The 13,751-nt window shown below is 44.9% G+C and overlaps 1 protein-coding gene across 1 annotated transcript in view; it reads right to left on the bottom strand.

The window, feature by feature from the left end:
- camta1a (calmodulin binding transcription activator 1a) overlaps positions 1-13,751 on the bottom strand; it is a 272,181-nt gene that overhangs the window by 15,552 nt on the left and 242,878 nt on the right. The window contains exons 8-11 of the mRNA XM_041055551.1: positions 10,793-10,933; positions 7,822-10,133; positions 5,431-5,557; positions 4,737-4,871 (exon numbers count right to left, since the gene is read on the bottom strand). Of these exons, the coding sequence (XP_040911485.1) occupies positions 4,737-4,871; positions 5,431-5,557; positions 7,822-10,133; positions 10,793-10,933 (2,715 nt within the window). The remainder of the gene's footprint in view (positions 1-4,736; positions 4,872-5,430; positions 5,558-7,821; positions 10,134-10,792; positions 10,934-13,751) is intronic.

Here is a 13,751-nt window from a genome sequence, read left to right as displayed (position 1 = left end):
ATATATATCTGCAGCTGTCTCACAGAAAAAAAAATCTGGAAAGCTCTAAACAAAAAGCAACGTTTGAAGACTAAACGGGGCTGAAGTGAAGTCGCTGTCCATCGACCTGTGCTGCTGTGACTTCTCGGCGGCACCACTCCATGTATTACTATGGCAACGTGTAGTTATTTGTTTAATTGCATCTTAATTGTTTAATTAGTCCATGCTGCCGTCATGGTCAGCGCCCGGATCCGACCCGAACTATGAAACAACAGGGGAAATGAGGTTTCACCGACGACACGCTGGCCCCGATAACCTGAGCAGCACTCAGGGATGCGACAACCCTCCAATGCGCTAGACAGGAGCAGCTACCGTACTTCGAACAACACGTGAAACAGCACTTGCAGTTGGCAATGTAAGGACTCGAGAGTGAGCAGACACAGAGACTGCACGGTTCAACACACCAAAACACAGAAGAACTGTAGAAACAGTCAAGAGTCCGTGTAATGCGAATAACCCGGTTTTGCCAAAAGTATCAGGACTTGGAAAACAGGCACAGGAGAGGGGCAAGTTAACTTCCTTTACTGTTCAAAATGCCAGGACTTTAATATTTTGGTCACTGATTTGCCCGAGCACTAGTCGTGAGTCAGGAGTTGGCTACTATGAACGTCAACTCTCCGGTGTTCTGCAATGAGGCAGAGTCACATGAAACACTTGAGGAAGCATGTGGCCAAAATGGACAATTTATTTCAAACTCCGCTACAGCACAGACACAAGTAGGACTTGGGCCACGGTAAATCACAATAATCCCTCAGCATGCGGGGTGATGCTCGAAGAAACGTGGAACTTCAACTTCTTGTGGCAAAAGCTCCACGAGAAACGCACAGAATATTAAAAATAAAGAAAAAGAAAAGCAAAACAGTCCAAACACAACACAAACACAAGCACAGCACAGCACTACAGCCATAGGTTTAACTTAGCACTTCTAACCTTCTATTTTATTTTCCATTGGTAGAGTCCACCTCAAAGCCAAAAAAAAAAATACTGCCTCTTTTGTCTTTTAGGAAATGCAGGTGTCATTCACTGGCATCCTGACCCAGAGGAGTCCAAACCAAAGCTGCATTTCACTCAAATTGCAGTTTTGCCCCCACAGTCTCACGGTCAGGCTACTGCATGGTGTTATGCGGAGCTAAAAAAAAAAAATTAATAAACAATAAATTTAAAAAATATATATATATATCCTTGGTGTGGACTGAATCTCAGTCTCAACAGAGCACTCGTCAACAATAGAACAAAGTGAGGGAAGAGAGCTACGTGAGGAGAGAGAGAGGGAGAGAGAGAGAGAGAGAGAGAGAGGAAGACCGCTCACTACTCTTCTTCCTCTAATAGCCCCCTCCTCCTCCTCCTCCTCACTTGTTTCACCTCACACACATACACACTTTCCCAGTGTTTCTAGTAGTCGCTGCCATACCAGCCTGCAGTAAAATGACAAATACCGCTGCTAGGAGACGTTGTGCGCACGTGCCGCCGGTAAACAGACGCCCTAATTCCCGTTTTTTTCCGCTTCCTCCTCGAGCCGTGGTCCCGCTCCTCAAAGCTCGCTCCTCATCTTATTGTTGTTATTATTCTTATTACCGGCCATTTGGCCTATGATAATACATTTCATTATAACTCAAATAGATCAAGCTCCGCTCGACGCGCGTGGCTGTTGTTTCGGTTCACTGTGCGCCCGCGCGGAGTCTCTCCCAGACCGGAGAAAGTCGGTACAGCCATTCAAAAAAACAAACAAACAAAAAAAAAAAAACCAAAAGACGCCTGGATTCTCGCCTTCTCCCAGCCTAGCTGCCGTCTGAAACTAAATCCTGTTCTGTTTGCGGTAGTTTACCATGTTTAAACAAACACGCCCACTCCTCCGCTCCTGCATTGTGTGTACACGGTCTGCCGTTTGTCACGCCGGTGTAGTTAGGCTCAGTCAGTACTGTCAATACGCTCCCTTCAACACTAACAGTAAGTATGCCGCTATGTGGGGCTGTAATTTTTTTGGCAGTTCCCAGCGAACCTCTCCCGGGTCGGGTCGTGGGATTTGAGCGCAGGGACTCATTGGGGCGGACGGTGAGTGCTCTGCAGCTCCGACAGCTTTTCTGTCCTGCCCATGGCTCCGTACCTGCAGTGCTGCAGAGAAAAGCGCCCCTTCCCCCACTCTGCATTATGACAAATCAAGGCAGGCAGGCAGCTGTGCCATTAGCACATCATAGCACAGTGAGTCTTCCATGGGAGAGCAAACTCACAAAGCTGGAGACTATGGCACACCGCTGCAGACGCAGTCAAAACAGCCCACTGCACGTAGGACACGTCGTGTCAGAAGCCTATAATCAGGTGACTGACCGTGGGGGTTAGGTAGCGTGAGTTTGTGCAGTCACGTTGGGTAACAGGAGTCTTTCCACCCTCGTGTTTTGGAAGTGGGCAACTAAAGGGCTTTGCGATCATTACTAGATTGGATGTGCAGCGCTCTCTGCTTCCTCTGCTGTGCTTCAAGACTGTGGACATTATCGATGAGTACACATACCCCCGTGATTACATCCTGCCCTACTTCTGAAATAAGTTACATGGTCTAGATACCACGGTGGAAATGAAATTCCTCTGAGATTAGAAGGGGTAAACGGCGCCAAACGAATCCAGGCGTTTAGTTTTCCCAGAAAAATCTCCTGTACGAGTCTTCATGGATCCTAAAGTGCGCTTTGCGCCAGAGTCGCTGTCCACCGAGCGGTGGTCCTGAAGCACATACGATCCTGCCAGAAGTATTTGCAAAATCCTGCACGGACACAATGTTTTTGTAGTAATGTGGGTGTGATTGGCACACATCAATATTTCAAAGGAAACAATCCTTCTCTTTGGGGATGACTAACCCTCTCCCCTCTGTCTCACCCAGAAACTTAGCTGGTGCCACATCCACTGGAAATAATGTTATACATGTATGAAACAAAGCAAGCAAACGTTTATGCTACATCTCTTTACAGTATCACACTATCTCAAAATCTTCAACTTATTTTATGCTATTTTTACATACTGCAAATTGCAAATGCTGTCTCGGAACAAATGGTTTATCAGTAGCCGGGTGCAAAAGAATTAAACTGAGCTTGAATCCAGCAGAATTTGACAAAGAGAAAATTCCAGTGCAATCAATAATCTTTGTGGATCACTGCTTGATGTAAAATACAACATTTCACATCGCCATGAAACAAATAGAGGGAGATAGCAGACAAGGGGTTAATATAAGTAAGGTAATAGGGTGGGCTGTGTTTTCCCTGAGACAGTCAGCTCCTCCTTAACTGGTTCTGTGAATGGGCCAGTGAGGCAGTAGGGTATGAATGGCGGAGGGATCCACTGGTAATGCCGTGTATGGGAGCCGCCAGCTCTCGATTACTCACTCCCACTCCCTCAAGGGCCGTCTGCAATGCAGCTGTCCTGTGAGCCTGTGCTTCACCGTGCCCTACTTTATCCTGTCAATGCTCAAACACTGCAGCAATGCTTCCCAGCAGCAGCAGCACGCACGCGCGCACACACACACACACACACAGAGGATATAAACATCCAGTGACTTACATACTCATTATATTCTGCCGAACGTGCCTACAGTAGGTCTCCTGACTCACAGACTTAACTGGAATTTAAACAGAATGGAAATTTGCCTGCCCTGCAGCATCTATTGTTACATGTAGAAGACCTCTAAAATGCTGATCTACAAAAGCTTTCTTAGTGGCAGGGAGTCACACATACTAACGTTAACATTATTAGAAAATAATCAGAAACACCAGTGTCCAAATCTGTCATTGCATTTGCACTGCTGTATACACAAACAGCCATCTGATTGGCTGATTGAAACACAGGCAAGATGAGACAATGAGACTTCACTGAACTAAACTCGAACTAAAATAAGCCTTTGAGTATGATGTATTTAATTTGAACATCTCAGAACAACAGGTTGCAAACAAAGTGAAAATGTCTCAATCAACACATCTTAACACAACAGAGTTACTGTAACTCTCAAATTAACTTGGGCTGGGCAATATGGTTAAAATATATATCACAATCTTACCAAGAATGTTTTTCTAATATGAATATGCTGCAGAATATCTCAATATTATTCAAAGACACATTTATTATAGTCTACATTCAGATTATTTTGGTTTTTAAGTGCAATTCGAAAATGGTGACTTAATACTAGGTAAATCTAATGTCCAAAATCTATGATAATAAATTCCAATGTGAGTTTTTGTGCAGCACATTTAACAGTGGCCATAAACACACAATGCGTAAGTTAAACTGCCCGTCTCACTGCACAAAATGTATAATCAAAGTATATAGCATGAAGCTACTAAATGTGTGGATACAGAAGTGTGTAAAAACTTAAGCTCGCAATTTATCTTTTGGCACATTTCTAAGCATTTAATAATATCCTGCAGACTTGTTTGGCTCCGGGGAGAGTTAATGCATATGAATGTGTAAGTTGTGAAAATGAGTTTAAACCAAGCCAAGAGAATTTGTAATACATGATGATTCAGCAGATCATTAATCAAAATTAAAAAAATTAATAAGGCATCAGGAGATTTGGCAGAGCCAGATAGAAGAATCAGGAGTGGGAAGAGAGAAAAGGGAGAGAAATCAAGAATTACATAAAGATGTGAAGGAGTAAAGACGAGACATAGGACAGAAATCAGATAGAAAGAGTCAGGGCAGAGGACTGAAGAGGGACGTACCATCCAGTGAGAGCCAGTCGTGCTGAGATGATGGCAGTGAAGGAAGAGCGCGGGCCTTGTACTCAAACACCACCGAGTTGGAGATGATCTGGTTGCTGACAGCCACCTGTAGCGTCACCAGACCTGTGTCATGGGCTGCGGAGGGGGGAGGAAAATGAGAAATCAGTGCATGTACAGTTTACACAATGTCACTATTAATGTTTATCAAATAATGTTCTATTTTCCGTGTACAATTATTATCACTGTAAATGAATATATAATTTAGGGCTTACGTTACATTATTATGTCCACATGGTCATCAGGTTTACCCTGGTTTATTATTAATTAATTTCAGTTACAACACATTTTTAAATTTTACAGCAGCTTTTCTAAATGTTACAGAGATTAATTTGTAAAAAAAAATTATTTTCTTTAAAATGAATATGTATAAATCCATAAGGCATGCAAAAATCTTTTTGGCCAGATCACCCACATATGATCACCCTGCTAACTATTCCTTAAAACAAGTGAAACATGATAGATAAATGAAACATGATAGATAAAAATGTTTTTATTAACAACCCACCCACCTATGCTACCTAAAACAGCAAAGAAAAAAGGTATTAACGGTATTAAAAATGTGTAGACACTGACACACCCCTCATCAACGTCCCTTCTCCCCTCTGATGTACGTGTGAGCTTTCTCCTGTTTTACCTGGGCAGTAGCAGCGCAGCACCCCAGGCTGGATGAGAGAGGCTGGGACTGAGATCTGGTCAAACAAGCAGCTGTAGTTCGAGCTGGCCTCTTGCCAAGGCCCAGTGATCAGCACCTTAACACCACCCTGCAAAACAGGACAAATGGATAAAACAAACTGGTAACACACCTGCCAGGTCTGGTTTAAGTGTCCCTGATTGCAGTATTTGGTTTTACTGTGCCATCTAGTGTGCAAACATGAGAATGGCACAGAGGAAAAGAGAACACCTGTCTTCTTCTGATCTCTGCTGCCATCATGTGGACAACCACCATTATTTTACTACAACAATTTTACTGAAACGCTCAACCAGCCCCGACATAAAACTATTATACTACCATCCAGAGGCTGGAGGAGGGCATTACTCACAACTAAACTATAACACTGTCAAAACTGTGAAATTCAGAATTATTTATGAGAGTGGTGGGAAGGGGAATCTGGTGCTCAATTTATTAAGATGTTTACTTTATTACCGTTTTACTTTTATGTTTTACTTTATTGTATTTATTTATTTATTTTATTTACTATTTTTGGTAAAATATTTCACAAGCGTGAAAGAGAACTCATCTTCATCTAGAATGCTATAGCCATTCTTTTCAGCTCCTGCAACTTCTGTTTTATCTTACATTTATATGTCAAAGATTTGGCGAATGCTAGATGTTAGAATCCAGACTGATGTATTCAAAGCCACAGCAGCATGCCGTTATGCTTTGACACTTCCACTACTAGCCCCCTGTGACTGGTGTTATATTTTTCACATTCAACATCCTGGCTACTGAAGGATTTGCAGACAAGTCCTCAGCACTAACGCAGTTGTTCACCTGGTAATATTTCTGTGCTGGCTCTGCAGTAATGGGGAGGTTCTCATCACAGTCATGACTGCAGAAGCTTTTCCAAAATTAAACAGAAAATGAATCGCTTTAGGGAACGTTTCACACATCTACGCTCTTTTCATTTTCTTAATTCTTATTTAATTTATAGCCACTTCTTTAATTATTAACAGTGATCATTTTACATGGACATCATTGTTTTCATTCTTATGCTTATTATGCACAGCTCTTTGATTCTGGGGATACATGGCAGTGTAACCTAAATCTATCTTTAGAGTATCAAACTCTCACCACTTAGGCTTGTAAGGTGTCTGTAAACTATATTGATTATTCCCTGACAATTTGCAGGTATGGTTTCAGAAGTGGGGGGGGGGGCACAATAAAGTCACCAGTATAATGTGAATTCCATTGTCTGAATTTTATGTATGTATAATAGCAAAATTAAATCTAATGAAGAGATTGGCTGTCATGCTTTCCATAATTATGGTAGTCTAACCAAAAAGCTATGCAAATTTCTGTCTTATTAATGCACTATCCCTAAATCTCATTTAGTTTTATTGATAGAGATCTTACACTTCATGATAATGTTCTATTTGCATATTTACTAAATAGAGCAGTGTTCTTTACTGCCTTATCTGGCTAATATTCAATGTGAGAAGAATATCGACCCCAAATAGAGCTATAGATAGATTTTTTTTAAACCAAAAGAGGAGGTCACAGTATGTTTTCTGTCCTGGGTAGTGTCTCCAACAAACTCCACCTGTCAGAGGGAAGGGTAGTCAAAAGGAAGGGTGGCAAAAACAGTCAGCAAAGCACTGGCTGCCACTTGTACGGCTTATTGCTGTGGGTGCAGTGTAATAATTGATGGCGACCAGAATGAGTTTATTAACGTTTTTCTTGAGTCAGAGCTTCTGTCATCTGGATTACAGAGCCCAGGCAGTGAGAAGGCACATGTGAAAGGGACAAAAATAGGATTCTGAAAAGTGAGGGGGGAGACATGTCATGACATCCCCGGTGGAGATCATGCCCAAGGACAAATGACATGAACTCACAGCCCCAGTTGTTCATAAGCATAACATTATCTGTTTGCTGTTGTTGAGTGTACTGAAACAAAGATCACATTATCAAAATCCCTTTGTTGGAAGTGAAAATGGTGATGGTACCTGACCTGTCTATTAAACTTACTGAAATATCTGAAGAATTACTGATATTTACAAGAACACTTTAACTGTTAATTTACCTTTGCTTCTATTTCTTTTTTAAAATGTAATCCTTTACCATTATTTTTATCCAAAAATAAGTACTTTAGATAAATTGGCTAAACTTAATCTATTTAAAACCTTTTGGACTGCTCTAGGGCAAAATACCAAACTGACTTTTAAAACTCTGCTGACTGGATTCCTTTAGACCCAGCATCTCAGGAAATAGACTGGTACAGCCGAGTTATAACCATAAGGAACCAGGGCCAAAAGGAAGCCCTCCAGAACACAGGTTGTGAAAAAATAAAAGTGCCCCATCACTCACCTCAGGGTAGGACCACTCAGGAGAATAGTCAGTGACCATGAAGAGCCGGCCTGTGGCCTGAAGCATCCCCAGAGCTCCCTGGGCTACAGCTGCAGAAACCACCTCTGCTACATTCATGTAGGACAACGAGCCTGCCTCTCCTGTGTTTCCCCCTGCTCCGGCTCCTCCACTCAAAGACTGGGGGCTGCAGCAGGGTTGAAGGCAGAGCTCTGAGCTGCTGTAGCCAGAGCCCCTGGCCCCTCCGTCTTCCTGGCCTTGCTGGGGTGCCCCACCAGCTGTGTTCTGACTATCGGAGCTGTGGGATGTGACGAGCTGGTGAGCATATAGGGCTCCTCCAGCTGACATGGCGGTTCCACTGCCATCCACTGAGATGAAGTCGTTGATGAGGTCAGAGAACTGGTTTCCAAAAGAGATGTCAAAGTGATCCAGATTGATCTCCATGCCTGCTCCCCCTGCTCCTCCATTACTGGCTCCTCCACCGAGGCCTTGGTGGGTGCCGACAGCATTATAGAGTCCCTGGACCATGCTTGTGCCTTGGAGGAGAGGCTGCAGCTGCTGTTGCTGCTGGGAGCGGTTGCTGCCATCACTGTTGTTGTTTACATTGTGTATTGCTACCCCTTCTCCTGCACCACCAGTCCTTCCTCCGCCACCATCCGAAGCCTGTTGCAGGTAGTGCTCTGTGCCCCCTCCTTCTCCATTTCCTGCCCCACAGGCCTGAATGTGGTCTCCTGGCTTAAGCAGATTCTCAGCTCCATTCTCAGTGGCTCCAGCCTGAGCTGAACTCACACTGCCTGGTTGCTCTAGACCCACCACCTCCTCATGCTCAGTGCCAAGCCCAGGAAAGGAACCCTGGTACTGGAGCAGCTGGAGAGAGCCAGCCTGGCCGGGACCCTCTGTGGGTGAGCCTCCATTACAGTTGGCCCTGTGCTGGGTCTGATGGGCCTGGTGGTGGTGGTGGAGGTGGCCGTTACTGCCAGGGGAGTCAGTCTTCACCACCTGTAGCCCCATATATGCTCCAGAGTCGTGGGAGTTGTGCTCCATCAAATGCGTTTTCTGGCCCATGCTGGGCCTCCCCTGCTGACCCTGGCCGGTCTGAGAGGCATCTTGGAGGAAGAAGCTTGGTGAACGATTCTGGTGTTGCATGTGAGGACTGGACATGGCTTGACCATAGCCCACTTGGGTTGCGTTGGAAGCATAGTCCTGCTTGGCATCAATGGCACTGAAATCCATCTGCTCCAGGGTGGTGCTGGGACTCAGACCCCCACCAGAAGGAAGCAGGGAGCCTGCCGGGGTCAGAGTGAGGCTGCCCTGGCCTGGACCAGCACCAGACACAGACACCCCACTGCCACAGTTTACTACTGCCCCCACCTGGTAGCCACTCTCCTTGGCCAGCTGCTGCTCAAATGATGTGTCCTCTGTCTTGATGTTCTTTACCAAAGCTGAGCTGAAGGTGTAGCCGTTGTCTGACATGGTGGGGGAGCGCTGCAGACTGCCGTTGGTGCTATTGCTGCCACCAGAGGAAGATGAGGTTGAGGAGGAGCTGCCCTCTGTCTTCAGTGCACTGCCTCCATAGGTCTGGCCCTGTTTGGGGTTGTTCAGGAAGCAGTCGGGGTCAAAGTTCATATTGGTCTCTGGGATCTTGATGGTTCCAGAGTCCAGACTGCTGGAGAGCACCAGTTCCTCAGACACCCCAGCTGTAGACAACATGGACAGGCTGTCCCCTGCTGCGGTAGTCCCAGGTTCCCCTACTCCTCCACTGGGGAAGGCAAATTTGTGACGATCAGAGGTCACAGACAGCACCAAGCCCTGTGAGGTGGCATCTGCACCCATCAGGTGAGTGTTAGGACCGCCAGTAGGAGACATGCTGTAGACAGGATCTCCAGTGACTTCAGACATAAAGACACTCTGGGACAGGCCAGACATGACAGAGGCCACGTGGCTCATCCCTGTCACCACAGGGCTGTCAGCCATGTCTGGATCGCTGTTGAGGCCACTGCTGATGGAGACAGGGGAGTTCTGTGTGGTGTCAGGGACCTCAACCTGGTTGGTGGATGACACCTCTGTGCTGTTCTGGTGCAGCAGGACGGGCTTGTGGACTTTGCCGTTGCGTTTCTCCCTGGCGCTGCCCCCTCCGCCTCCCCCAGAGCCTTTGCCTCCACCGTGGGCACTGTGCTCGGTCTTCCCCTCCGACACATCATTGTTTTGTACCTCAGAGTGGGCACTGCTGTAACCCCCTGAGCGGGGGTCCACTTTAGGGGAGATGATGCGGTGTTTGGCGCTGTTGCATTTGTGGTGCACACTGCTCCCTGCACCTATATGAGGAAAAACAGAGCAAAAGACGTTGGGGATTTGGATAGATGGGCAGGGTACAGAAAGGGGAAAAAGTAAGACATACGATTGATTGGCCTAAACTTAGGAATTGGGCAATACTACCGTTTAAGGAGCAGGGACAAAGATGGATGATCTGTTTGCTTCGTGTATTTCTCACTTTGTGAAAGACAACTTTCTCTTGGGGGTGACACAACTAGACTTACTTTTTAGGATACCGTGAGTGAAGCATATGGGAAGTTTGGCATGGCTTGTTACTGTTAGTCATCAGAAATAAAAATACAAATGAGGTCATCAAGAGTAATTTGTTTTATAAATCAGTAAACCACTGCTCTACATGCTTTTCCTTACAGCCTGGTGAAATTACACCGCTTAAAATATTTGATAGACTACCATTGCATTCGAGAACAGCTGGGCCATTTCAGATATGGCCCTGACACGGTTATCAGTAAACAAAAAATAACAAACAAGGCAATAACCCTGAAACTCAATTTCACTATAAATCACCTACCAGTAAAAGACCTGAACCGCTTTGTCCGATCTACCATATAACAAACAGTATCTTTATGGCCTTTTTGCTTATCTTGCTAAATTTTCAAGTTCTCCCTGGAGAACAAACTCCATCCCACCCGCTAGCCCTTACCCAGGGTGCCCGTGCAGAGGCAGTTGTGAGTCCGGGGAGGTGGCTTAGTTTGGTGGCTGTCCAGAATCTGTTGCACTAGCTGCTCCACTGAGAAGCCAGAGCTGCTGTTCCCATTGCTGCAAGTCCACTTGATGCCATGAACTGCCGGGAGAGAGGAGGAGACAGAGATGTCAGCCAGCCCAACAGACCACCAGCCACGCCAACCCCCCGCCCCACCCACTGTCCTCTCTGTCTGCCTGCCAGTATGCCTCGTGTTGCTCACTGGACACCTCTCTAAAATGCCCAAAGTTACAATGGTAGGATAGAAAAGGTCATATTTCTGGTTTGCCCTGTATGGAAACAAACAACCCACTGACTGTAGAGTAACCAGGATTTGAGTGGTGTTACCTTTGGTTTATTCATGCTCTGACTATTTTTAATTACCATGCTCTCTATCCTGTCTTTCCTTTCATACTGAAATAACTCTAAACTCTAGCATCTTTTCTACTTTTCACTATGTGTCCTGCTTCCTTAGCCCAGAATTGAACGGTTGCTTTTCTCTAGTCTCACCTCACTGTAATGCCCTCTGTTGCGCATTGCTCATTCTCTATTGTGTTTCTTTCCCTCCCATATGTCAGTGTCTACTGCTACTCTGTGGCCTCCCCTCTGTGAGTGCTCACGAAGGTGACAGCGAGCTCAGTCCTTCAACCCTCCACCTTTACCCCAACCTCTGACTCTGCTCTGACAGGGAAAGCCTCTGGGGAGGAACATCACCTAGCTGCTGCCGGATCTGCTGCTGCACCAAAGGGAAAAAGAAAGTCTTTCTCCTGTGAAGCTCCACTCTCTGCCTCAGTCACACCTCGCTAGCACCTCCTAATACTTTTCTTCGCTCCACTTGCCAACCAGCCACCACTTCTGATGAGACAGATAGTGGTTTTAGTGGCTGTAAGGTTGTAGGAGACACCACTGAGTGCTGCAGTGCTCAGGCTCTCAACCGGGAAAAAGGTAATATTTCAGAAGTGAAGCATATTTAGACTATCAAACAAAATAAAGCCAGCTTTAATTCAAATTCCCTATCCTTCAATACTTCCTATGGTTAAATATTCAAGAGAAAGATATATATATATATATATATATATATATATATATATATATATATATATATATATATATATATATATATATATATATATATATAGAGAGAGAGAGAGAGAGAGAGAGAGAGAGAGAGAGAGAGAGAGAGAGATGTTTACAGTATGTATGAAAAACACTGAAAATTTCTTTAGTGCATGTCTGTCTGCATATGAGATAAAAGGAGATGAATACAGCATAAGAGGGTGAGGGTAATGCAGATTAAAGACAGAGCTAGCTAAGGCGAAGTGAAAAAAAAATTCTGAAACATGATTGGATGACTGTGGATAAGGATCTGACTCGAAAGCTTCATGATCCTTTGGCAGATTACAGGCTGGTCACCAGCAGATGTCAGCAGAGCTGCTGTGATCAAGCTAAGATTATATGCTCCGCAGACAACTCGCTGTGGCAGGTTCTAGGCACATAAACAGAATTCATTTTGATCTATTATAAAGTCAAATTTATTCACCCATTCATGCACAGTGAATGAGATGAAAAACAGATTGGACACCAAATGTGACAGGAAAGTTTCATCTAATGTCATTATAATTACAGCACAAATAATTGTGTCTGTCTGGAGATCTCATTAGACAGTGTGGCTTGAGTCACCATTCACCTCCTGACAGTGTGTAATGCAAACAGAACAAATGAGATGATGCTAGTATTACTAACACAAAGATGATAGGGCCATTGACACACAAAAAACACTGTTCCCTGGTTGATATTGCAAAAACCTGGTTATTAAGCATTTTAAACACACTAGACTTATAATTACTGTTACATAAATCTAATTCTTACTTGTTTCATTTATGTTTGACTAGAAAATACACATCACATTAAGTTTATTAGTTTGTTTTTGTTGAAACTGTGTGATCCAAATGGAAGGAATTGCAATATGCGATTAAACTACAAAGATCTCAAACATTAGGCTAAACATTTTTTGAGTGCAAGAGTGAGAACCCAATGTGACAGCTTAGGTCCACCATGTAGTGCCATCCCTAATTGTCCAAACAATCTTGTCTCCCCTTTACCCTGATCCCTCATGCCAGAATTGCCACAGCCCTCTTCATCCAGATGGACGTCACCCCCGGAGACTCTGGGTTGTTGACGTACAGTTACCACCGTGTCTGCCTGTCTGCTTTTCTCATTGAGGGTTATGTTCCAAAGCAGACATGACAGGAGCAGTGCCACTAGGCTTAATCCCAATGGCAGCAACAGCAGAGGCACCAAACAGCAACCCAGTCATATCATCATCCCGATGACTGCGTCCTGTCATTAGCAGCATCACATAGCCCTAATGACAAATGCAGCCGATCTGTAGGATGCACGCATGTCCCATCTGTTTGCCTCTGCACCAGTGGGCACTGTATGGGCCAGTGGAGTACAATAGTTTACATGATGGCCAGCCCTGTCTGTCTTGCCTTGGTCTTTTCTTCTGTGGCCCTGTCTGTGTGGCCTGGAGACAGGCCTTCTGTCTGTCTGAGTATTTGTTAAAGCCGCTCATGCGCTATCTGTCAGCAGGCTAGGGGCATAGCTGGGAAGAGTGCTGCGTGTTTATAGCATTAGACCAAAAGAGTGAATCAAGCTGGCTGCCTTGTCTATGGAACTGTAGCGTGACTGAGTAGTGATGCCACTCTCTTACCCCCCTTCTCACCCCTTTGCTTCTTCTCTTTCTCATCAAACACTGTAGGGTGTTAAGGAGGACAAGGTCAGACAAGGCCATGTTTCTCAGGGCTTATGTTTGAACTGCTGTGTGTGAGTATCTGTACGTGAGTGTGTGTGTGTGTGTTTGTCGTGGGGAGACAGAATAAGCTCAACTGATCCATGAAATCCACATTTTTCCTTTGTT

This window comes from Toxotes jaculatrix, chromosome 2, assembly GCF_017976425.1.
Source record: "Toxotes jaculatrix isolate fToxJac2 chromosome 2, fToxJac2.pri, whole genome shotgun sequence".
NCBI classification, from domain to species: domain Eukaryota; kingdom Metazoa; phylum Chordata; class Actinopteri; family Toxotidae; genus Toxotes; species Toxotes jaculatrix.
The sequence above is the reverse complement of the archived record's forward strand: the minus strand, read 5'-3'. Positions and strand labels throughout refer to the sequence as shown.